General features: G+C 35.8%; 2 protein-coding genes across 4 annotated transcripts in view; one reads left to right on the top strand and one right to left on the bottom strand.

Annotated features, from left to right (window-relative positions):
• Positions 1-9,238, top strand: part of LOC133522822 (1-acyl-sn-glycerol-3-phosphate acyltransferase alpha) — a 57,218-nt gene extending 47,980 nt beyond the window's left edge. For all 3 annotated transcript variants that reach the window (XM_061858300.1, XM_061858286.1, XM_061858294.1), the window contains 3 exons: positions 1,587-1,752; positions 2,884-3,069; positions 8,866-9,238. In XM_061858300.1, the coding sequence (XP_061714284.1) occupies positions 1,587-1,752; positions 2,884-3,047 (330 nt within the window). In that variant the 3' untranslated portion in view covers positions 3,048-3,069; positions 8,866-9,238. The remainder of the gene's footprint in view (positions 1-1,586; positions 1,753-2,883; positions 3,070-8,865) is intronic.
• Positions 9,239-13,605: 4,367 nt separating this feature from the next.
• On the bottom strand, positions 13,606-26,055 carry LOC133522803 (1-acyl-sn-glycerol-3-phosphate acyltransferase alpha-like). Its single transcript, XM_061858263.1, has 5 exons — positions 25,523-26,055; positions 23,584-23,717; positions 22,133-22,314; positions 20,640-20,808; positions 13,606-15,303 (listed from the first exon to the last, which is right to left on the bottom strand). The coding sequence occupies exons 1-5, from the start codon at positions 25,711-25,713 to the stop codon at positions 15,131-15,133; spliced, it is 849 nt and encodes a 282-aa protein (XP_061714247.1). The 5' UTR covers positions 25,714-26,055; the 3' UTR covers positions 13,606-15,130.
• Positions 26,056-26,348: the final 293 nt, after the last annotated feature.

Here is a 26,348-nt window from a genome sequence, read left to right as displayed (position 1 = left end):
ATGTAAAAAATGAAATATCCTGATAACAGCATCACTCTAAAAATACTCGCACTGACATTTTGTAGACGACTTCCTTCTAAAATCCCATCACCATCACATGCCGAAGATTGTATGCATGCAAATTATGCCCATTAAGACGAAAGCGGAGGTCTTGCGCGAAATCGACTTTTCATACTAATGTAATCCTCATTTTCCTCTCTGGACATTATTGAGAATATTTTGACACAATTGGTTGTATATCAACCACAACTATGCCCCTACGTTTGATTTTTTTAGAATTTATATGAAATCTGTATTTGCTCCTAATTTTTACAATAATAAAAAAAATCTAAAATTTTCAAATTGTAAGGGCATAGTTATGGTTAATATACTTACATCAAATTATTCAAAAATATTTTCCATAATATCAATATCCAAAGAGGCGAATGAGGACTACGTTTGTATGGAGAAGCTGCTGTCTCCTTTCCTCTTAAATCCCTTATTGCCCTAGCTCGCGATCATAGAGGTATGTTGTAACTACAGCATAACCTTCAACTCCTTTGCTCAACTCCAAATTTTGAACTAGCTCCTGGTGGGGTTTCAAAAAAAAACCCTGATTATCGCCAAGTCCCCCCGAATATCTGACAAAGTACCAAAAATTCTGATCTACGGAAAAGATCGTGTCATTCACGACGACGCGTGCCTTGACTCGTATTGTCATGTTATTAAAGGTTAAAATTGACTAATTTGCGCGTCATCGTGGATGACGCAATACACACAGTTGTTACGAGTCTCGGGGTAGTATCGAGAACATTATGTTTTTTGAACATGTGCGGTTTGTTATCCTTGACTCGTGATGCCATGATGTCAGGCCACCTCAGTAGTAAATCAATAATAAATCTTTACATTGCATTATAGATGCATATCTAAACTCAAGTATGTTGATGCCTACGTCGGACCTTTATTTAAAGGTACTTTAGTGACACAATAAAAGTACAAAAGTCGTCTGGTGGTTTAAACAAATGCAGAACGAAGTCGTGTTCTTGTAAAGCGGTGTCAGAAGTGAAAATACGAGTAATTAGTAATTATTACTATATCTGACGTCGAATTTATTACTCGTAACTTGTTTTCCCTTGCCAAGCGAATGTAATGCATAAAGCGCTTGCCTAATTTAATTACACGCTTTTATTTAGGTTCACTGCGTATATGATTATATTGATTATGTATAAAATATATATGCTTTAAATTTTAACTAAATTGTAACTTAAGATGAAAGTGGAGGACCCGCGCGAAATCTCGATTATTTTTTATAATAATCAAAATAACTAAAAAAGTCGTAAGCATACTTTACACTTTTGCACCTTACTCCTTTGTAATAAGGCGAAAAATGTAAACATAAATTTGATGTCGACCGTACACCGTGGATCCAAATAACACGACCGAATTCAACCTTGTTTTCCGATATTTAAATGAAAAAGAATATAAATAATTCGTGTTTCAACTACCAGTCCGCATAAGGGTTAACGGCTCGTGATTTACTCCTACTACGCTTTACGACACCATATGTTGAAAACACAGTAACGAATAACTAACGTATTAATTCGCAGCGTAAACTGCTCCTGTTCCCCGAGGGCACCCGGCATAGCGGTGACAAGCTGCTTCCTTTCCGCAAGGGCGCTTTCCACGTGGCCATGGATGCCGGAGCTCCCATACAGCCGGTGGTCGCCTCCAAGTACCACTTCCTAGACGACAAGCGGCACAAGTTTGGATCAGGTACGTCTATTGCATCACTAGCATCTCAAAGGGCTGTCCTAACGACTCAAATCAACTAAAAGGATGCTCCTGCTGATGAGCTCCTTTTAAAAGTTAGTAAGAAATAACGACACCACGGACCGGCCATAATGACAAGATTTGTTTATCGACAAACGCTAAATGAACAGTAAAATTGTATCGGGATGACGGAAACAGTAAAATTGTTTCGTTGTCGTAGCGCAAACGACTGGCATCTTGGCTAGGCACCCAGACATTACATATTTATTTTAAGTTTCGATTGGAGTTTTCTATTAACGCATCTAGTATAGAAGTAAGAAGCGTGACAATGCATCTCCTTTAGGTATCTACATATGTATTAACTAATTGAAGGTATTTTTAAATTTGTAGAACCTTACTTTCAATGTGGATATTCTTCATGATTTATTTATTTAACATTTAATTTAATTTAATCTAAAAGCCAATTACAAGGCTTCACAGCGTATTGAGGTTATCATCTTTTTCGTTGAAGTAAATTTGAAGATAGTTATCGATTCTTCTGAGTTTAAATTAAAAGCACTAGGAACGGGAAAATAAACAGCCCGCATTAGTGGCATTGAATTGAATCGTGATAAGGCTTCGGGATAAATGGTCACAATGATGTTATTTTCTGCCGATTTGTGATATATGATAATTCCTTGATCGTTAAGCATCGTGACATTGGAAGTGAACTTTCTGTATGGCTTATTTGTCAGGGGGTCATAATATTTTCGTATCGTCCTATTGCTTGATGGTACGTATGGGTGTACGGATGTCTGATGAGGATGGTTAAATGGATATAAATTAACCTATAAAATCCAACGCGGCAAGATTCCTATACAAAATAAAATATTTACATTTTTATTTAAGAAATTTCTTAAAGGACCGATTTTTGAATTTTGAGCAAATGATATTATGGCAAATGCGAGCGATAGAAATTAAGAATCGAGTGGTATTGACCACTTATATTCAATTCTATTAATAGAATTTGAATGCCTTTTAGCCAGAGCCCTCTAAAGGCGCGCTATATGTACTGTTTTCTTTCAACCAATGCCAATAATTGGCTTGTATATGTTACTTACCTTACATACTAAAATAATATTTCATTTGTTACAGGAGACGTTATTGTGACTATATTGCCGATGGTTGAAACGAGCGGCATGACCAAAGATGACCTCTCTTTGTTAATAGAAAAGACTCAAATTGAAATGCAGGATACCTTTACACGTACGTCGGCAGAGACGCTAGCTCGACACGCGTCAAAACAACACGCTGATTAAAACATGGGTGTTTCATATTTAGGTACTTATAAGGTTATAATATGTAATGTTTTAATTTCTAACCGATTCTAAATTTAAGAGATTTTTTTTTTATGGTAGAGGAGGCAAACGAGCAGACGGATCACCTGATGGTAAGCGATTACCGCCGCCCATGGACACCTGCAACACCAGAGGGGTTGTAAGTGCGTTGCCGGCCTTTAAGATGGGAGTACGCTCTTTTCTTGAAGGTTTGAAGGTCGTATCGGTCCGGAAATACCGCAGGCGACAGTTCATTCCACAGTTTAGCAGTGCGAGGCAGAAAGTTATGTTTTTAAAGATACTCTAGATTTTAAGGGCAGGACCTAATCGGTAGAATGTTTATTTTTTTATTTTAGTTTGTTACCTCCGAACTCCGCCATTTTTATAGTAGTAGTAATAGTTATTTCAAAATTTTTGTTTAACTCCTCGTGCTTATATTAATGAACGAGCTAGCGAAACATAGGTGGTTTGAACAGTATAAACTTTAGTGTTGCGAGGGTTTCAAGGCACGAGGGTTAACCAAGCTTTGCTACCGAGTAAAGCACAACATTTTTCACCGCGTGACGTATAAATGTATATTTTATAAAACATTGAAATTGAAATAAACCATTTCAGTCATCAAATTCGCTAAATTACATTAATTAAATCTTTCAAAATCATAAGATCATAACTTAAAATTAATTCCACAAGCCCACATAAGGATACAAAAATTGGATTTAACTTCGACACTTGAGGATAAAGCATAGTTCATATAGAATTGGCACAAGATCAAAGTTATTTACATCTCGTGCGCTTTTGAGTCCCTTACTACGCTCAAGATTCTAAATTAGATTCTTCGCTAGCACGGGACTCGAAACAAGCACTCGAAGAAATATCAAACTTTGCTCTCTTGTTGTACAAATAACTATTTCCTAGCTTCTTGCATTTTAAAGTTTTCGACCATGAAAATTGAGAACAGGAGATTGATCGTGCACAAATACTTCGAAAATTCTTATCGATCCTGGACAAAGCCAGCTAAGTCGCTTAAGATGCTAGTATTTGTAGGGTCATAAAACGTTACAAGGAGACTCTATCAGCTGACAGGAAAACACAAACTAATCGGAGGTCTGGAACAAATAAAAAGATTTTGGAAAAAAAGACCCAAGGTCACTCAAACAAAATCCAGGACGGTCTAATTACGATTTATCCCAAAAATCAAAGAAACTTCTAGGATTATAAAGATGATTCACCTCAGAGGTGGCTATAAGAGCTATCGAGCAATAAAACAGCCTAATAGGACTGTTAAACAGATCCGACAAGCTAAAACAGTAGCTCGACTATTGTACGACCTAGTATTGACAGAATTCGAAGGTTGCTTGTAGTTGGACGACAAGACGTATGTAAAACTCGATTTTAATCAACTACTCGGTTCGAAGTTTTATATGGCCAATAATAGAGGTAATTTACCCGAAAAATATCATGAAACTTGACAAGTTGGCAAAAAAATATATGATATGGCAAGGAATTTATAATTGCGGCTGTAAGGCGAAAAGTTTTATAACATAGTCAACAATGACGTCGGACCTTTATATTAAAGAGTGCTTAGAGAAATGAGTATTGGCATTTATTAGAACCCATAACGGCCCTGTGAAATGTTGACCAGATTTAGCCAGCTGCCACTACTCAAAAAAAGTTTTGGCATGGTATGCTAATAATCAGGCCAAATACATACCCCACGAGATGAATCCTTCGAATTGTCCCCAATTTCAATCGATCAAAAACTACTGGGCAATCATGAAATAAAATTAAATAAGCCTAGTCAAATTGTCCAGGGTATCAATTCATTGCGATCTACAAGAAATCAACACGCCAAAAATGTCGACAAAAGTATTGTGCAGAAAATGACGGGGGTCCATTATGAAAACAGTTCGTAATTATTAAAATAACACAGATTTTTTATTTATTTATACATATTTGAAAGCTAAATACATTACTATTTAAAATTCACCATTCATAACATTCTTATTTTATTAACTTAAAAAAATAACAATCTTCTAGTGCGTACCAATTCTATATGAACTATGCTTTAAAAGGCAAGTTTCTCATCAGTTCTTGAAAAATAAAGGGAGCCTTTACGAGCTGGTGTGTAGAAAATTAGAGTCAGACCAAGCTAAGTTGGCAGCGATTTTGATAGCCCAGCCTGTGCAAGTGTTAAGTAAACGTCATAATTTCATAGATGTTTGTCGTTTAGAATAACACTTGCACTGTCTGGGATATCAAAATCGCTGCCAACTTATCTTGGTTTGACCAAATTGTTTATCTTTTATGATTAAAAATAGGTAACTACATATGCCTATGAAGGCAATAAATGACTGAATACTGAATACTTTTAGATTGGATTCATGTTTTCAAAATCCAGTTCTGTTGATAGGATTCAAGAAAAGATATTTACTTACATATAATTACGTTTTTATCTGCATACGAAGCATAGTTTGCATTTGATGTTATTTTTCAATGGCAAGTCATTTACGTTTGGTGATTCGTTTTCTGTGATAAGATTGCCAAGCTCATAAAAGTGCTTGAGATTAAGTGTACTGGTTATGAAAACGATTAACGAACGAAACTCCGTGATGCAGTGATGTATTCCAGCCTGTTTGACTGACAAGTCAGATCGGGGCCAATTTTTAAATTTCGAGCGCTTGATTGAATAGAACTTAAATGGTGGAAAAACCATGTTCAAAGTATGTTTTAGAGCTAACAAATATTCATGGGACATTTAAGAGCAAATTTGTAGCATTTGTGACATTTCCCTGATACATGTAAAAATTCTACTCCTTAGCGTGTTAAAAGTTGAATGTCCTATCCGTCTTTTATGTTTCAGGCGTATTGTACAAAAGATACTGCAATTTGTTTCCACATAATCAACAAATTAAAACTATGTTTTTTATCTCCAGTCATGGACCACAAAGCTCCAGTGTTGGAACCCCGGTAATGGAAAGGAACCAGTAATGGGTCCCCTATAATGGGACATGAGTACATGACCCTAGCGATCTGAAATATGGGTTATTCCCACTAGTTACCACCAAGTTGTTACCAGTGGTAACTACTGGGATTTTTTTTCCCACCTTTTACCATTGGTAACTACTGGCAAAAAAATCCCACTAGTTACCACCAACTTGGTTTGGTGGTAACTACTGGATTTTTTTTTCTCCAATATACACGGAAATGTTCACCTTATTGTAGCAAAAATAGTACGGGAAGTTCTTCGTTATGGTCAAACACAAATTAAAAAATTCAAACCATTATTGTCGTGCTTTAGCGGACGGGAAAGTTATTACTGTATTGTTTTTTACTTTTTAAAAACATGTATCCACTAAGAAAAAAGCGTACAGCCAATTAATATAGCTGCGGGCCGCGTCAGCATCATTTCAAGCTATAGGATAGAGTCGTGTAAGACCGACGTGTATGATCGTGTGAATACTGCTTAATAAAATCAAAGACTATATAACTTTTATATTTTTTTAAGGATCTCATGCGTGCAAATACAGCTTATATTGCACAATTATATTGAATGAGCGAATATTGAATGGTACTGAATGGTAGAATAGTTGTGCCTTTAACTTTTAAAAAATAATTAAAGAGGGAAATTGATTTTGACGTTTTTGATGTGAAGGTTCGATTTGAGTGATGGTTCATGTTTAAATTATGATTATTTTACATGATTTCCTCGCATGTTTGCAGAAAAGCACTATATAGGCTTCTGCAGAAACAGCAATTCGTGGATTCGTCTTCTTTGTCGAAACTCATCCGCGAATTGCCATTTGCCGGCCTCTGCAATAATGTACTATTCCCAGTAGTTACCACTGGTAAAAGGTGGGAATTCTTTTTCCCAGTAGTTACCACTGGTAAAAGGTGGGATTTTTTTTCCAGTAGTTACCACCAAAATTTGGTTAGCATTCAATATTAATAAAAACAGTAAAAATATAGAGTTCCTTAATCAATAATTAATTAAACGTTGAATTAATTATAAGTTAATTAGTGATTCGTTTCATTATAAGTCGATTACTGTTTTAGTAAACTGCCTTAAAAGCGATAGAAGAAATCGATTTTGACTGATTTGTTTGTTCGTTCGTGTAATTGTGACGTTATTTATTGAAAAGGACTTTTTATTGTCGATGGCGCTTACGCCATTATCAACGATGCTCCTATACAAATATAACGCTGCGGTACGCCGTGTGGCGTAAAGATCCAGGTTTCATAGATAACGTGACAATTAATTCAATTTACAATTAATAAGATAAATGCTCTCATATTCTCGAGGCTGATGGCAAAAAGGAAAAAAAAACATGTAATCTAATAATTAATATAATATAATAAATCAAAATAAAATGAAATAAAATATTTATTGTACGTACAATTCTTTTTTTTAACAAACAACATTGATATCGGCGCGGAGCGATTAATTTTTTTTTTTATCACTTTTAAGGCAGTTTACTGAAACAGTAATCGACTTATAATTAAACGAATAACTAATTAACTTATAATTTTGGTGGTAACTACTGGGAAAAAAATTCCCAGTAGTTACCACTGGTAAAAGGTGGGAAAAAAACCCAGTAGTTACCACTGGTAACAACTTGGTAGTAACTAGTGGGAATAATAGAATGAGAATAAGGACAACGATATTAATTTAAAATAAATGTATTTAATTCCACAATTCAATATATTAGAGCTAATTTAGACTATGAGAGAAGTCGCATACGAGATTCATTAAATTGCGGCAGAATTCAATGTACTATACCCTCAATAGTCCGGAATGTAGCTAAAATTCCATGTGTACAAGACCTTAAGGTACCGTTCGTATTCAGACTGCACCAGCATAACTGCAGCAGTATTGCAGCGCGAGATGACTGCTGACTGCATTGCTGTTTCAGAAATGCGGCCAGCAGTAATGTCGCGTTGCAATACTGCTGCTGACTATCATACCATACTGCCACAAACGTGAAATTATAGAATAGTTGACATGTTTGTTAACTACATTTTACTCGTACTTATGTTTTCTTAAAACATGAAATTACGGCATGGCAAGCATCATTGTATAAGATGCAGTTTTACAGCTCCTATAATGGGATTGGGCAAAATATCAATTTTTTTTACATCTTTGAAGTAACAACATAATGTGTTGTATACCTAATCTCATGGTAAATGCAATTAACAAAACACATTCTAATTTACACGAAGTATATTATTATAATTTAAAATACGTACTCACATCTTTTAGCGGAATTGTTAAGAATTCTTACTGATTATTTTTTCAGTTCCACGACAACTTTTGGCTTGGCGCCAATTTCTGAAGATAAAAGCAAATTTAATGAAACATCAAACTTGAGAAGCTCTATGACTCTTGTTCATTGTAAAATGTTGCCATTGCTTATAAACTAGTTTTAGTTACTTATTTTACAAAATTTGTGGTTTTATGTCCCATTACCGGTTCCTGTTCCATTATAGGGGTATCTACTATGTAATTTTTTTTCATATATCTGCTTAAATTACTTCTTTTAGTATTTTTCAGTGTTTTATATTGTATATGCATGCGATATTTTCGACCACTCGCTTTAAAAAAGTTTTTGTTTATGACGTAAAAGAGTTCAAAGTTAAGTAACAGAGTTTAATCTGATCCGATTCTCCTAGATCTACCCTAAACAACAACTTTGCTCCCTTATAAAACAAATAGCTACATGGCGCCAGTGGTTTGGTTGTAAGGATTGGGTATTCTCGGCGACTAAAGTGTGAAAAAAGTGTTAATATACGTTTTCTTTTCCAGGTACCTAATATTTTTACAAGAGCGCCAAAGCTGTGATAGCATGAACATTTTATCTTCAGGTCATGATAGGGTTATTCAATAGGGTAAATTTAAGTATTGTGATAACTTATTAAATTATTTAAAAAATCTTGAGTTTTTAATACGAAATGAAAGTACCTTTTTACATCATAAAATTATTTTATTAAAAGATTTCACTTTACGAAAATATGTGACTTTACACATTTCATTTTTTTTGGTTCAATCAAATACAGATACAAGTACAGTTGCTCAGGTTGTGGTAACATAGTTTGAATTACATAGCAGTATGGTATCAATACAAAATAAGTAATTGATAAAATCGTTTTTGAAATATTCTATAATAAAGGCAGACTTAGGGTGTCGCCAGCTAAGATGAGGGGGAGGGGCATACATATAGTAATAAATTTTGTTCTCTAGGGGGCGAGACCTGAAGGGAGCAGTATGTACACACTCATTCTCGGCCTGTCTCGGCGAGTGTGTACAGCCCGCATTAGATTAGCCTACGTTTGCCCAATACGACTATATTAGGTTTCTATATGCGGTGTTCATGTGTGAGAGTCAGAATGGCGGGTGTACCTAAATAAAATCAAATGAAAAGCAAACCATATTTTTGTACCTAATTTGTACTATTTAGTAACTCGTTTAAAAAAATTTGATTGAAGACACGATTTACTGAGTTATTTGAACTTAACAGATTAAACATTAAAGGTACTTAATCCTGGCGTAATAAACATAATTGTACCTTAGCGTTTTTTCTTAAAAATGAAATCGATAATTTGAAAAATTATAACGCCTGCAAAATTGTAATAGCAAGCAAAATATAAAATGAGTAAAACTTGGAAACCAAAAATAAAATGACCCGTATTATAATTGAATATGCCTTCATACAAAAATTTGGCTTTTATAGAATTTATCAATAACCACGGGAACATAGCGAAATAAAGTACACCCGCCATTCTGACTGTCAGGATGGCGGGTGACCTATTTTTTGGTGATAACTTTAAGTACCGTGAGGTACAATTTTTTTTAAAGGAGGTACAAAAATATGGTATGGTTTTCATTTAATTTTATTTAGGTACACCCGCCATTCTGACTCTCACGTTCATGTACTATCTCTGTCGTCGAATGATGATCCCTATGACAGCTCATTTTTATATGGAGTAGCTGTCACGTTAAATGTTTGTAGACATTTTATGGAAGTTTAGCACTTTAACTTATTTAGAAATGTAACATATATGAGTGATAAAATAGAAACATTTCTTCAATTATTTTTTAAATTAAGCTCATTATTAAAAAAGATTTACTGTCATAGCCACTCATAGGGACCATCATTCGACGCTAGAGTTATTCGTATAATCGTCTATAGTTGATACATACATCATCAATTTATCATACAAATTATGTTACCATAAATTGAGTTAAGACAAGACTATAACATTATCACATTGAGATAGATATTAAAAACTACATGGCGATTATTATTATTATTACCTGCAATAAGACAATACAAGGATCCTAAAACTATTCGATAGTAATACTATGTGAGAGTACATACAATTTATTTTGTTAAATTCCATTCATCAATACCATTGTGAGAATAATTCATAATTATGAAATAGTATTATTACTTTTGTGGCAGATTCCTAAGAAGAGCATAAACAATACTAGATTCAAATTCGTGTTAATATCGTGTCATCAATGAATTGTCCACTAGCACGCGTGAGCTATAAAGGGTTTGATCATTTAACCATTTTTATGTTTGCATTAATTCAATAACGAAAGTAAATTGTGTCGTTCTCCGGAAAGGGAACGGCAGATGGTACTTTACTTTCGTATATTACCACATATAATTAACACATTCACTGCCAGCAACCCGTTAGACGGCTTCTTTGTGCTTAGGCGCTTTTCTGATATGAACTTGGCCCGTAGCTCGCGCTGGCAGAGAATGCGTTGATTTTCCATATGTGTGGATTATTAGAATCGGGGAATCGAACCCATCCCGTGCGGTGTGCATAAAGCAAAAAACGAAATCTTACAATGAATGCTAGGTGACTTCAGGTAAGATGGCTGAACAATTATACCTCTCGTGTCGAGTGTTGGTTCCTATGACAATGACAGTTGCTTGAACTTTCTTTTGGTTGGTTGGTACCGTATTATTATTACTAAAATGATACATTAAAAAAATAATGTGCTTAACTTCCAAAAAATGTCTACATACATTTTACGTGACAGCTACTCCATATAAATAAAAAAAATTAACTGTTATCCGGCAATCATTCGATGCGAGAGATAATAATGTAGGATTTTCGAAATTAAGTTGGATCATTCAAACATGCCCACAAACAAAAGAACATCTCATTTAACTTTATAACCGGCGTAATCTGATTCATAAGACATACAATATCCAGCTCATTTGGCCGCAGTCTGATAAATAAGACAAAACTTCGTGTAACTTCGGCGGCGACACGAACACCCTCGATGAAAAATTCGAAGCGGTTAAAAGGTTAATTGTGTTCTTTTAATTGCCGGTTAGCAATGGTCACAAACTGACGGTTAATGTCTTATGCCATAAGGTTCATAAGCGTCGTCATATAACGGGATATTATAAATTATAAGTGACTGTCAGCCTTCAAACTACAAGTTAAAATGACCATTATAACTTAAGACAAAATAAATATCTAATAAGAATATCCATCATTATTAAAAGCGTAGCACTGCATGGGGATCGTATGAATAATGGTGGGAAACTTACAGCTTTGTTGCACAGTACACGCCAAAATATTTTTTTTTGAGTAGGTACACGTTATGACTATGACAATCTAGGAAATTCACATTAGAGCCAACAATCAGTTGGGATTGCTAAATTGAATACACACATGTAAAATAGGAAGTCCCTTATTAATAAAATCAGTTAACAAGAAAATTTCGACAATATTACACGTTCTCTTCCCAGATCTCCCGTCAGCTAATAGTGGGATCAACAAGGGTAGGTACTTAAGTATTTAAAAGCACATATTTAGGAACAATGCGAAAATATTATAATTTTGACCTTTTTCAAATCTTCAATGATAATCACAAAAGTGTAAATTATTAAGATATAACGTTACCTTAGGAACAAAGGATATTTTAAAGCATAATATACATGATTTGTTATTTAGGAACTGTAACTCAGGGAGCAAAACACTTGGGGCGTAAGTGTTGTTTGTTCATCAAATTCAGCAATATGTACAACAAATTCGTTGTTCGCATTTAATGGACGATTCCCAACAACCGGGCCCGGCAGAAGCGTGGCTTGGCGTGCATTAGACTGTTAGACTAAAATCACTACCTAGTGTTACTACAGTGACATGGAAATTACGCAACTTGCGACTCGGTTGATTTCCACGGACGCGGCTCTTAATGATGCGCAGTATTCGATGTGGCTCGACCCGGTCAGCGGGACTCGTGCATAAACATACATATCATACAATAATTTAATTGGTTAATAATAATACGGGCCTATATATAAACACCGAAGTTCATGTATTTTATCTCAATTACGAACTCGAGATCATTCGTTACACGTATTAATACTTAATGAGCTGACCTGCAGGTCAATTAAACCCATTTAAAGGTCAATTGGTTAAATATCTCATACACGTGGCACAAGTCTCGCCAATAATATATAACGTAATTAGACGTGACCTAGGGCGGTTATCTCAAGTTCTACTGTTGGATACACAGACAATGAATAACAGATGAATGCTCAAGCTTTACCTTGATTAAGAAACAGGCGTGCCGGTGAAATATTTAGGTATTGAAATTGCGGCACGGAAATCCGTAAGCCTCATTAGGCATACGTCAATGGACAATCCACCGAATATGATTACATATTTAGGGTTTAAATAAATTTCAGTGAGAGATGCATTATATTAGTCAATATCAAATAAAATGGCACGATTTTAATCTCAATATCATCAACAAAAGTGCTAGCGTTCGATGAGTTACAACTTAGTAGTAAATGTAGTAATATAAAATTCGAGATAAAATTCTAAAGCTTAATTAAATGGAACTTGAATCGTTTTCAAGTAGTACACTACTACTTAATTCGAAGAAAGTTTCAATACATACAAAAATACATCAAGTATGTAACAGTAATACTACGAACAATGTTACTGACCATAAAATTGGTTATGTTAAATATAAATTACGAAAATAGGTATTTTGAATACTTTGAACTTTGTAAATACCTACAAACAGATTTAAAAAGAGCAACACCAAGAAATAGTCAGGGGTCATCCACATATTACGTCCCAGCGATGGGGGGGGGGGGGGGGGGGGTGTTATGCCAAATGTGACAGTACGTGTTAAAAAGATAGGAAAAGCGTAACAAGTGTTTCCTAAAAGTCAAAATTTTGTGTGATGTAATAAATAGATGACCCCTCACAGTTATAAATGTTAATAATACAACTACACCTACAATACTTTCACGTTTGATGTTGGTTAAAGCTGTCTTATATATGTCGTGGCCAGAGAATCATTTCATGAACACACAGCCACATCATGAAAAATCAAACCTACCTGGTTTACCAAGTAATCAATTCTAAAATGGCATTTCATGAAATTATCAAAATCTATGTTCTGGCCACGACATATATATTACTTTTATTACAAACGGATCGTGCGCGAACAATCGAGCACACGACATTGCACAATATGGCAGCGTGCGCACAACGCCACGGCTCAAACTTGCTTACAAATGCCGAATGCGGCGGGATTCATATAGTTTATTCAAATATAAAGTAAAGCCTACTTATTGCAAACCATTAAACTAGGTAATTAAGATGACTCCCTAAAAAACTGCTATCTGTTTAAGATAGGATGAAAAGAATTGACTTCCTAAAACAATAAAGAACAGTAATAATGTTTTTACTTATTTAAAGAACGACAATGGCCGGTTCCATTGCGTTGAAGAATTTACAGCCAAAAATGGTTCGAATTTAACTTTTGACTAGAAAATAAAATCAAACACAGCCAATTCTCAAATGTAGTTAGCACTCACGCGTTCATATGAATGCCGATCAATTGATAGTTTGTTTTAGGCATTAAGGCGCTGACGTTTTTGAATTATGTATATCTAGTTCGAACTTGAAATTCCAGACCATGGAAAATATATACAAGGAATGCACTTCTATGGCTTCACGTTTATCGTCGAATTTGCTCATCAGAAAGCAGAGAGGTCTCTAACATCTGTTAGGGGGCGTCGATAATTGTACATACAGGTTAAATTTGTAATACTGTTAATATTTAGGTAAGACACTTAACACAATCAATTCAGAAGCAAGGTCAGAGTATTATTTTAAATAAAAGGGCTTAAAGCGCGTATATATACGTGATTCAGTCGCGATAACCCTTTGACCACCAAAGACGTCCACAGACGCGCAAGCTTGCCATGTAATCTATAGAGGGTTATATAAAATCGGTGTGGCATTCAAAGGGTTAACGTAATGAGCGAAAATCGTAAATAACTAAAACAAGTCAAAACTATTCGAAGTTAATTCCATCAAATATTACTTACAGTTGAGCTCAGACGTCCAGTCTAAGCTAGGTAGATTGAATTGATCCATAGATATCCGAATACAAGGGATATAAATGTTCGTAGGCTTTGGTGGGTTTTATAGTTTTTGAAGAACATTTTATAACACGACTGTTTCTAAGTATGTGTTGTTACGCGTTCATCTTCTATCACATCTTGTACTTCACAGTCTATAGGTAATATAAAAATAATCACGTTTTCTTTGTGCGGTCGCTTAAAGCTAATATTAGAAGTAGTTGTAAATAACTAATGCGTACGTAGTTGAAAAACACATATTCGCTATACATAAAAGTGGCCATAGCGTATTAGAGATAACATTGCAGTGGCAGTACTTGCATTCAGAAATCTACGAATCAAATATAGCCATATAAGGGGGTTTTCAGGAAAAAGTGTAGGCACCTTTCATTTTTTTCGAAAAAATAACTTTTCGGATATTACGACTCAGAATCACCAGGACTATTGGTTGAAACAAAGAAAAAAGCGCCCGCAGGTTTTAAAATGCGTCACAAATCTGTCATTATTCTACGGACACTTTTTTCCTTTTTATTAAATCCGTAGTATTTGTGATTCTTAGTAGAAATAACCCAAAATTTGACGGCCTTTAGAAAAAAGTAAATGATGGACTTTTAACTGAAAATGCCCATAATACTGGTCATTATTTGGTAGTCTTTTTCAATTTTGAGTATAGAGCGGGTAGTCGGGCGGCAAAGCACTTAACACCTCCTTGGAGAGTTCCTTATAGGTGGCCTCCATGAGGCCGCGTACTCGCGCGATGAGCTCCGGCACGTCGTCCATGGTCAGCCCGGCCGTCGGCACTGCTTCCAGACACTGTATTATGACGTGACCTGAAATTTGATCATTTAATATTTCTACGTGTCATTGATACAAATCGAAGCAAGCCGGATTAGGTATACAGATCTGCAGTGGGACTATTATTCACACTGATGCGGACCTGCACTGCGTTCCGGTGTGAGCTAGACAGCGTATTTAGCGATGTCTCATTCGTACACTTGAGCGGCATGTGAATCCGCGTTCAATGTGACGACCGCCATATTATTGACACACTGTGGAGGCATTCTCTCCCGTATAGAGCCCATAGAACAATAGGTCATAATCATAAATCAATTATTATTTTTTGCCTTTGGGAATGACATTCAGGGATTACATGAGTCATTTAGATTGTCTCTTTAGCATCTCCATACAAACGCAGTCCCCATTTTTATTCATTCTTTAGTTTTAGTTGTGGCCCATATCGGTCATAATCATAACCGCCCTTTAAGCGCGCGGTTGATTTATGCGATATACGCTGCGTTGAACGTAAGCGATCTTGGAATGTAGCGTAAATGACAATGCACTTACCGCTGCGTTTGCTGCGTAAAACTATATACCGTCATTAGTTTATCTGATTTAAAATGGGTATGCGGCAAACGCATCGCACGCTTATGTTTAGTTTTGACCTGTATCAACATTTGGTGTTTTCACTAACTGACTGACTGTGGCCAACAATGCCGCTGTCCATTAGCATTTTTTTATCTACGTAATACAATTTTTAAAACTATGGCATGAAAATTACAATTGCGCAAGGCGTTTAAATTTACTCGTGTCACATGAATACGACTTGATTACAGACAGTTACTACGAAATAAGGATGTTATGCAAAACGTCGTAGTGTTCAAAAATCACGACAATGAGCCAGCTTGTAAGTGTGTGTGCTTTAAGTAAAACTATAATACTAAGGCAAAAAAATGTTTGATAACATTCCTCATTGGACCAGTCTGTTAATTCATCTTGAAATACAGTTCGCATATAAAACTGTTATGACAGTTATTGATATAATGACATTAAGAGGATACGGGAGCTGAGATTTGAAAATTTTAGGAGAATATATCCGTCTCGCTAACGAAAGCGACTTCTAAATCTAGTAGATAAGGACAGCGCCAGGCTAGGCGAAAAATCCTTCGTAAAGATCTCAAAAAATCTATATTTGTACTCGACTGTTTCCTCCTCTAAGACTTCACCAAATGTAACGAAATTTTGAGGTCTAAATGGTAATATAATTATATGTGTCGGACTGTTTTGCTCTTTAGGCTAATTGATGTTAGTTTTGAATACCAGGCTTCTCTTTGCGGGCTAGCAAATTAAGCCGTTTTTGTGAATATATGAAGTGTACTAGCGCCTTAAGAAACAAAAAAATCAAAAAAAAGCAAAACAATCCGACACAGATATTAATAATAATAATATGTACTGAAAAATCATTGCTCTAGTTTCTAAAACCACGGAGAAAACAGTCGGGTAAGTTTGTATGGAGAAATGAGTACTCCTGTTGCCTCTTAATTACATACCTAAGGAATTTATTAGCAAAGACAACTGAACAGAGGTTGAATGTCATAAATAAAAGAAAAAAATGGACAATGTCACATTGGCTCACATTTCTTCTAAATAGGGTACAACATTATTTCGCTACAATAACATTAGGTATACCTACGTTAGCAATGAAACTAGACCTCGACAATAACACGTGTTCGCAAGCGGCGGGCAAATATACATTCAATACAATAGCGGTCCATATATCGCAGTCACGAGGGAATACCTAATAACTAGGTGCACATGACGTCCATACATATAAATACAGCTGCGGTGGAGCGTTGAGTATATTCGTATTCATCATTTTCGCCACATGTTTATATTTATTATACCTATATTTGTATTCGCCTGTAATGCACCAATTTAAGGTATCAACTTAAGTATGTACGTTGACACTCGATAACTTAAATAAAAGCTAAATTTTCTTTACAGTTTAAGGCAATATTTCACGGACAAAATGGCATTACACTTATTTGATTATCCATACATAGATAAGTATATAAATAAGGCGTTTAAAAGGAAGACTAATACTTGGGACGAACGTACCTACTGACCAGTCCTACCAAATAATTACGAAGTTACAATATAATTGATCTCATAAAAAAAAGTGCAGAGGTCACATGTTTTTTTTATGTTGTAAATAAATCTACCAACCTTTACAAAATTAGGATTTTTCTATACTTGATTTTTTAGCATTAGAAAAGGGTAAACAATATTAACGTGTCTTTTTTTATTAAAAAACACTTTTGAAATGTAAAAATATAGCATATATGATCATTCACATTCTTTTGGTTTCGTAAGTGTTCGTTACTATTCTGTTAAACAGTTTTTTAATAAAAAGACACGTCAAGATTGTATACTATTTTTCTAATATGCCTACAAAACCAAAGATTAGCGTTCCGAACGCCATAAATCAAATCCATGGACTACCACAGACTGTTTTTAGGGTTCCGTATCAAAAAGGTACAAAAGGAACCCTTATGATGCGACTCTGTCCGTCCGTCCGTCTGACACATTGCTAAATATCTCGAGAAGTATCGCTATCGATTTGCAATTTGGAATAGTAATGAACAACGCTAACCCTGTCTGGGATATTGGAAGTGTAATTTTTTATTTTATTTATATTGATTATGGATATGGAAAATGCCCAATATAAAGAGGGGGCAACATTTCAAAGTCTACTTACTAGGTCAAGTGGGGTATCATTGGAAAGAACTCAGCCTGAACATTATATTAAAAAAAAAAAAAGCTTTTATTTCGGACCAGATATCCGCTTGTACAATGGGCTGTGCTCTGAAGAATTGTTTGACATGATGCCCACGGCTACTTTCTATCACCGCACCGCCCGCCGTCGGCAGGGTGTTCATCCTCACACCCTAGAACCTAAATGGTCACGCACTGTGCGGTTTAAGAGGAACTTCCTCCCGCGCACGCTCCGGTTGTGGAATGAGCTACCAGCCGAGGTTTTCCCGAGGGTCTACAGTATGAGGTTCTTCAAAAAAGGAGTGTACAGATTTTTAAAGGGTCGGCAACGCGCATGTAACACCTCTGGAGTTGCAGGCGTCCATAGACTACGGTGACTGCTTACCATCAGGCGGGCCGTATGCTTGCTTGCCACCGTCGTGGTATAAAAAAAAATATTACAAAACAACAAATACTAATTAAAAATCCATATGAATGAATTAAACTAAATAAAAAAAAAACAAAACAATTAAACCATTTTTAAAACATTTTTTTTATAGTGAAAAAAAAATACCACCCCCCACCTTATCTCCGAAGTTTACGAATGAAAAATTATGATTTGAAAAATCTTGATATTTTTTTTTTTTACTAACAAAAATCATTTTATAATTTAATTGCGGGTGTTTATTATAGTTGAAATTCCTATGAGATAGCACTAAAGACACCTTCTTTCAGATAAAACAAAAAATATTCAAATCGGTTCACATGATAAAGAATTATCCCTGAAAAACCAAATACATACAAATCGCATAAATTAGTTAGCCAATTCGCCCATAGATGGCGCTGTGCACAAATAGTATACTTCGTATAGGTACTTCTGGTCAGAAGTTTTTGTGATTGTTACATGAGAAAATTGAAAGTTTGTACGGAACCCTCGGTGCGCGAGGTAAACGAACTCGTGGAACGACGTGGCTGAAACTCTTCACTTTGTCTTGTTTGTCGGAAAAAGTTAGGTTAGACGGACTCTAGCGCTCTCAAATTAAATTAGTATGGGAGAGCACATGTGTGTCGACACTAAGTCGTCATATGTGGTCTCTGGCGCATGGCACGCTGCATCCGATTCGCACGTCGAGCAGGATGTCGTGGCTATAATACACGCATAGCGTTGTCTCGCACAAACATCGGAGCGACGTGCAAATCGGATGCAATGTGCCTTGCGCCTTGGTGAAATTGGAGTGGGTTACTACGTCACTTGAGTAGTAGATACAGTATCTGCTTTCCACTCAGGTTACCTACTGAGCATGCGAACCTACGAATAGAAGTACTCGTAAAGTAACGTAACGTTGATTCGAGTTTCGACCGGCACATAAAACAAAAGAATTCGCAATACGTTCGTATAAATAAAAAGTAACAAAGGCATAAGCGTGATGATAAAGCTATTTTACTAAATGATTTACGAATCTAGTTTTAATAAGTTTGAGAAATAGGATGAGTATATCCATTATAGTATGTATTTGTATAGGTGCGGAATCACACACAAGGCTACTTTTATAAATTTTAGAGGTACTAAATTATTATGTACTTAGTTTTAAAAGTATCATTGTACTTGAGAGTTTCACGAAGCCGAGAAGCCTCTCCCAAAAAAGCTTATATTCCATGAAACTTGTCATAAACATTTACGTAACATATATCTATTTCGGATACTAGTTTTATTTTTGTATGGAAAACTTCTACTCGCTCTAATTTATTTGTATTATAATTTCTACTAGCAACGACAGACCATGAACAAAATGTCAAATTGCATGTTATTTTAGAATGTCATTTTAAAATGAGCGCCAACTTCGCTTGTATGTCGGCGGCTCTTAATTAATTTGATTTGTGTAAAACAACAACAATATAAAAGCTAACATTAAGATAATTTACGGTTTCCCTCACGTGTTTTACAGTCACTCGCGCACACATGTCGCCCGAGTGACTAAAAAACATGCGACTAAAACTGTAAAATTATCTTCATGGTAGTATGTCACACGACGGTTTCAATTCGAATATAACAAGTTTTGAGTTTTAAAGTTACCTACCCCTAATTTTAAAGCCCTCTTTTACGCTATATTTTGATCTTGCATAGACCAGCTTGATTCGTTTTCAAATATACCTACACAAGGCCAATGTAGGAAAGGCCGGCTATACAATTTTGTAGAGAAGACCATAACATGGGGCAAGAACGCTCGGAATGAGGGCCAACGCGTTTAATTTCGCCGATATCGTAGACGGAGGTCTTTTAAAATGTCAAACGCATAGTATGTTTGGGGGTTACAAGCTTAATCGCGAATTTTCACTCCTTATTCATAATTGTGGTAATTTTTATGTGTTTTTGATTATTCATGGTAAACATTAAATATAGTTTAATAAATGTTCGTGATTTCAAAAAAAGTGTCAACTAAAATATATGCAAAATTAAACACGTTTAGTTAATGAAGACTCGAGCCCTCTAAGTTGCACTTAAAAAACTAACTAAAGGACTCCCGACTCGGGACTTAAGACTCGGAAGTTCTTTGAAGCGCCGAGTCGCGTAATAACGAGTGGAGTTCTTCAAATTTAGACTTAAAAAACTCGTTCTTACGAACTGTATTATTACCTTTGTTGAAAATGTATTTAGGCCTGTTGATGAAATAGTATGGCGAGAACACGACGGGGATGATGGGCACTTGCGCAGCAACGGCTATATTGAACGCTCCCTTCTTGAACGGCAGCAAGCTTGTGAAGTCCTTATTCCTGGTCCCTTCGGGGAACAGCCAAATTTTCGTCTACAAACGAAAGATAACAAAAGTGAAGACAAGGCCATCAGAAATTTGACACGAATTTTCAGACTAGTAAACCAAACACCACCTATAGGAGTCGAGTGCGTACGACGCGAGCGCGGGCTCAAAATATACATGCTCGTTACCAAGCAAATCCGCAACTCTCGCGGAACAAAATGTTTCCGATTTATTTTGACCACAGGATCTTCTACGATCCATATAACAGCAGAGCTGTCGTGGTTTTAAAGAAAACAATATTCTAATTCATAATAACTAACCCCCTTATTCATAAACGTTTACTAAAGTTAACAAGCCGCTAATAATCGTTTGTCCCTTTCCGACGTATCGGTATGATGGAAAGGGACAAACGATTATTAGCGGCATCGTAACTTCAGTAAACGTTTATGAATAAGGGGGTAAGTAGTTAGGTACATCATACAGTAGGTATTATGCAATTGCTGGACTAGCCTATCCCCTCTTTTTTTTAAATTTCTTGTATTATAATTTTAACAACCTTGTACCTAGAAATTACATCATCTCTCGTCAACGACTAAACCGCGTTGGCGTCACAAAAGACGCACACACAATTTTGACACCAACCAACTGTTCCAATTCGTAGTGCTTGTAACACCAGTTTTTACGAAGTAACTTTACGAGACAGACCAAGATAAGTTGGCAGCGATTTTATAGCCCAGCCACTTTACTTTTTGGCCCAGCCTGTGCAAGTGTTAAGTAGACGTCATAATTTCATAGAAGTTTGACGTTTAAAATAACACTTGCAGTGTCTGCCAGTGTCTGAGCTGCCAAAATCGCTGCCAACTTATCTTGGTCTGACTCTATAAGTCAATGCTACAAATAGAGACAAGTGTACGTGCGGCGATGACATTTGCGATTCCAATGGCGTGTTTTGCTGATGACTACAGTCAATTAATATGTGTACATTGAAGGACACAATAATTAAGGTCTCTCTAACACTACTCTGTTGCGAATTTTAACATGTGTCTGGGAAGGAAGTATATTACGATACTATACTTTTAGACACCTTTTTAAATAATAATATAATTATTTTAATACTATGAATGGATGACACGAACTATTCGTGCATGACGACGCGCAGATTTGTCAAATCTAACCTTTAATAACATGACAATACGAGTCAAGGCACGCGTGGTCGCGAATAACACGATCTATAGCGCTGAGTGCATAGAAAATTTTAATAATTCGCTTCCTAGATAAATAGACTTGTTGATTGGGATATGATTTTCAATTCGCTAGAAGGTCGGATTAGCTTTATTATTATAAAGTACTACTTATAAACCTAAATGCTTACCTTATTTTTGATCATAATATCAGATGTGACTTGGAGTGTTTTGTAAGCATCTTTTGGGTTGTTCCTGTCGATGAACACCACCCCGCACAGATATGCGGCCAATCCAAAGGGCCATACATAAAATAACTCTTTACGGGCCACTGCCGCAACTTTGTCAGCTACATGCCAAATGTTGAACATGCCTGGAACATTATGCAAGAACACGGTAACATGTGTTGGTAGGTAGTAGGTATATAACTTAGAAGCACAATTACACTTACTATAATTATGGTTAAAAAAGGAGAGTTAAAATAAGCTTATATATTCTTCTTAAAATGGTTTAAGCGTCATACTCGTACCTAACCATTAGGTATGAGTACACATAATTTAATCATTAATATGTCTACCTGTTTAAAATGTTGTACTTAAGATATTATTATTTTATTGTGACAGGGATCAAAGAACGAAATTAAGAATTACATGTTTACATTCAGACAGAAGCATTGTAAGTTTAGATTCAACTGTCAGAATTGGTAGTCAAATTGATACTCAGATAAAGTTTTCAATCAAATCAAAACACTAGTTGGGGAAACAATTTCTTGTCATAAGCAATAAGACATAAGCATTTATTTCCAATTGTTTTTCTTCATAAAGGTTATTTTTACGAAACTAAACCCAATAAGCAATAGCAGTTTTACTACTGAATTGAAAGGCCAGCTTTATGATACAATATACAATCAAGTAGGCTGATGAACATTTATTTAAGATGGCACTCTTCTAGATTCACAGAATAGATAGAAACACAGAAGATTGGTCTTTAACTATATACTTACATCAACCTCATACCATTACAAGGATTTCATGGACAAAAACCTTCCCCATAGCTTTAGCCCAAAACAGTTACAGGGTTTTGCGGAAAATGGTGGGACACAAAATTAGCCGGGTTCACACAGAGCGAGCATACGCGCAAGGCAATTTCCTCACGCACAAACCGGCCAGTGTAGATGATGGTAGTTGTTCTTCGTCCTAGCGCGCCGCTTCGGCCGAGGCACGTCTAGACTGGCAGGTTTGTGCGTGACGAAATTTCCTCGCGCGTATGTTCGCTCTGTGTGGACCCGGCTAATGAGTGTGTTCTTTATTACATTGCTGTCACCAAAGTTATGTCGTAAAGATGTGCCATCGGAAAATTTCCAACATAGCGAAATTTTTCGGAAACTTCATATATTTTGTATGGGGATCGTTTTTTTCCAATTCCAAAATGAAAGTTTCCCCTATTTCCTATAAAAACAGTTTTACAGCTTTTTTGGAAACTTTCCGCCCCTTGCACATCTGTATTTCAGTCACAACTCAATCAGAGATCTATATAGGGTTATATTTAACAGACCAACTGACACCAGGGCAAGTGATACTAAATATGTGCTTATAAATAATGTACAGAGGCAAAATGTGTATAAAAAAGCATCAAGGTTTACCTAGGACATCAATAGTTGACTGATGGTTGGACACTATCACCGCTCCACGATCCTCTGCCAGGACTTTCCCATTTCTTAGGTGCCACTTAATTTCAATTACTTTTGTTATGTGTTTAATAATTGCAACAGAAAATCTAAAACATTAGTGAGTTGTTAGGTGGAAGGGGTATGGGGAAGTGAAAAGTACTTTAAAAAAATGAAGTAACGCTGGAAATATATTATCAACTTTCTTGCTCTCTTCTCACCTTAAATTAGACCTATATCTTATGACTACTAATGAAAATAATAATTTTCAGCGTCAGCATCATTATTCATCTTGGAGGATTTAACAACTTGAGTGACCTTTAAGAGCTTACCCCTCAGTGGAAAGCCTCGGCCAATGGTCATATGTATTGTATGGGCTGACATTTATCTGACATGGCTATTTGTAATTAGCCATACATTTGGCGTGCCCATCCCCCGCAAATATTGGCAGACTGTTTTGTACAGAAAATTACAGACAAGGCATCTCCAGTTGTTAAATCCTCCAATTTATTCATTAAGCATTTACCATGTAATAATATCCTGTATAATGCTCACTATTATTTTTTCATTAGTTTGTCCACCAGTGGTAGCACGTCGCATTTTTATCACCTATCACCATGCCTGTCACATTCTAACAAGTATGTAAGTGTGAAAGTAACGGGCATAGTGACAGGCAATAAAAATGAAACCATGCTGCCGCCGCAGAAAGTATGTTCAATGGTTAATAGATTCAAGCCAGCACCATTTCAATAAGATTTAACCTGTTGATTCATTAAAGGAATCATAGAGTCCAGTTAAAATTAATTATGTACATAAAAATACAGTGTAAACTGCATACAATGTCACTCAATATAACAAATCACTCCCTATAACATCAGCATCCATTGGCTATAGTTGCTTTACTTTTATATTAATTTCTCTTTATATAACGAAATCTGTTCATAGCATCAAAAAATGTTTGGTCCTTTGAGTGGTACTGTATAGTTTACACTGTAGCACAAGAATTAGTCTATGTGACCGTTTAAGTGGCAGGGGGTTGATAATCAACTGCCACTTAAAATGTTGCTAGAAATTAGTATTCCAAGGACCCAAACCAACCATAATATGCCATACAACAGGTTAAATGACATGAAACATCAACAACATGAGGCATGTTTACACTGGACGGTTTGTGTGTGAGGAAATTGCCTTGCGCGTATGCTCACTCTGTGTGGACCTGCCTAATCAATAGAAATTTCACAAATTATCCTCCCAGCACTGTCCCGGTATTTTGCCATCGCCCACTTGGGGAGTTGGAGGTTTGCTAGAAATTTGTAATAAATCAAAATTTGCCACTTAAGAGGGAAGTAATAGCATGTACTTGTCCATACAAAAAGAGAAAATGTTTATTTAGAATTTTATTGACACAATTAAAAACAAGGTTTAGAGGTTTACCTTTTTTTTCAAAGTGATTTGTTAGGTTTTAGTTAGTGGAAACCGTTTTCTCCCAAAATGGAATTTCATAGAAAAAGTAAGTACAATTTTGTCACATCAGCTATTCTTCCCTTTTAAGACAGTAGTAAGTAAATGGGTACATCATGAAAACAATATAACCTATTTTTTCCAAAAAATGAACATTCGTTGTTCTCATATTCAATTAAGTAAACTTGTTTGAATAATTCCCCAGAACTTATTTGCAAGTATTAGATTATATATCGTATTATGAAAATACTAAATATGATCATCAGTATCCACATCTTTTCCCAGATACTTATGGGTCCCAGTAATAACCAGGAGTTACTTTACTGGGGCTTTCATGCATATTCTGCAAATCAATGCCAACTTTGATTACTTTTTCTCTCATAAATGCACTATTTAAGTTTGTATTCATTGCAGAGTTTTCGTAATTAGAAGATGCATAATAGATCATACTCACAAGATATTTTTGACGTTCTTCGGGTCTAACATGAAGAATGGCATCAACATCAACGATATGGTAGAGGTCCATACGTAGTAAATAAGAAATTTCAATTTGAACTTCACGAAATTAGGAGTCTCAGAAAGCAATTCTTTAAGGACATAAGCCACCGTACTTATTATAAATAAATAAATCGCTATATCCCACATGTTGATATCTTTCTCTCCTGGTCTTGAACTCTAGGTACAGTGTTATCGAAAATTAGTTTACTGTGACAATACAAATGTATGACTAATGCCCATGTATTATTATTTCACTGTTTGTACCAATACCAATACAAGCAGGCAGGCGGTATCTTATCTTGACTTTACCGAGTCAACTGCAACTATCAATCAAGTCTGGAACCACAGAATATACAGAAAAAACGCGCCTAGTCCACACAAAGCAAGTGTGGGTCCCTCCCTCTCTTTCTCGCCCGCGCTAAGTTTGAGCGAAAGAGATGTAGATAACGTAATTTCCACGCTTACGGTAAACTGCCTTTTACACTGTCTGGGCTATAACCACAAAAATCGAAGTTCGTCAATAGTAGGCATTTTTCTCTGTCACTCTAATTACGTCTTAGTGAGAGTAAAAGAGAAAGATCCCCGCAATTTACGAATTTCAGTTTTTGCAGTAGGCCCCCTGTAACGAGCCTTCCGATCTTCGAGGGCTATAACCGCGAAAATCTAAGTTCATGCCAAAAACGATATTGTTAGATATTTTTGCATATGAACCATTTTTTTTACATTTCAAATACACTGACATAAATGTAGTACGTACTAGACACGCTATCGAGAACAACTTA

Source organism: Cydia pomonella, chromosome 1, assembly GCF_033807575.1.
Source record: "Cydia pomonella isolate Wapato2018A chromosome 1, ilCydPomo1, whole genome shotgun sequence".
Lineage (NCBI taxonomy): Eukaryota > Metazoa > Arthropoda > Insecta > Lepidoptera > Tortricidae > Cydia > Cydia pomonella.
The sequence above is the reverse complement of the archived record's forward strand: the minus strand, read 5'-3'. Positions and strand labels throughout refer to the sequence as shown.

Coding starts and splice junctions, on each gene's coding strand:
- LOC133522803 (XM_061858263.1), bottom strand. CDS start 25,713: ATGTGGGATATAGCGATTTATTTATTTATAATAAGTACGGTGGCTTAT. Junction 23,718..25,522: donor AAGAACGTCAAAAATATCTT/GTGAGTATGATC, acceptor CTAATGTTTTAG/ATTTTCTGTTGCAATTATTA. Junction 20,809..22,132: donor ATATTATGATCAAAAATAAG/GTAAGCATTTAG, acceptor TTTCGTTTGTAG/ACGAAAATTTGGCTGTTCCC.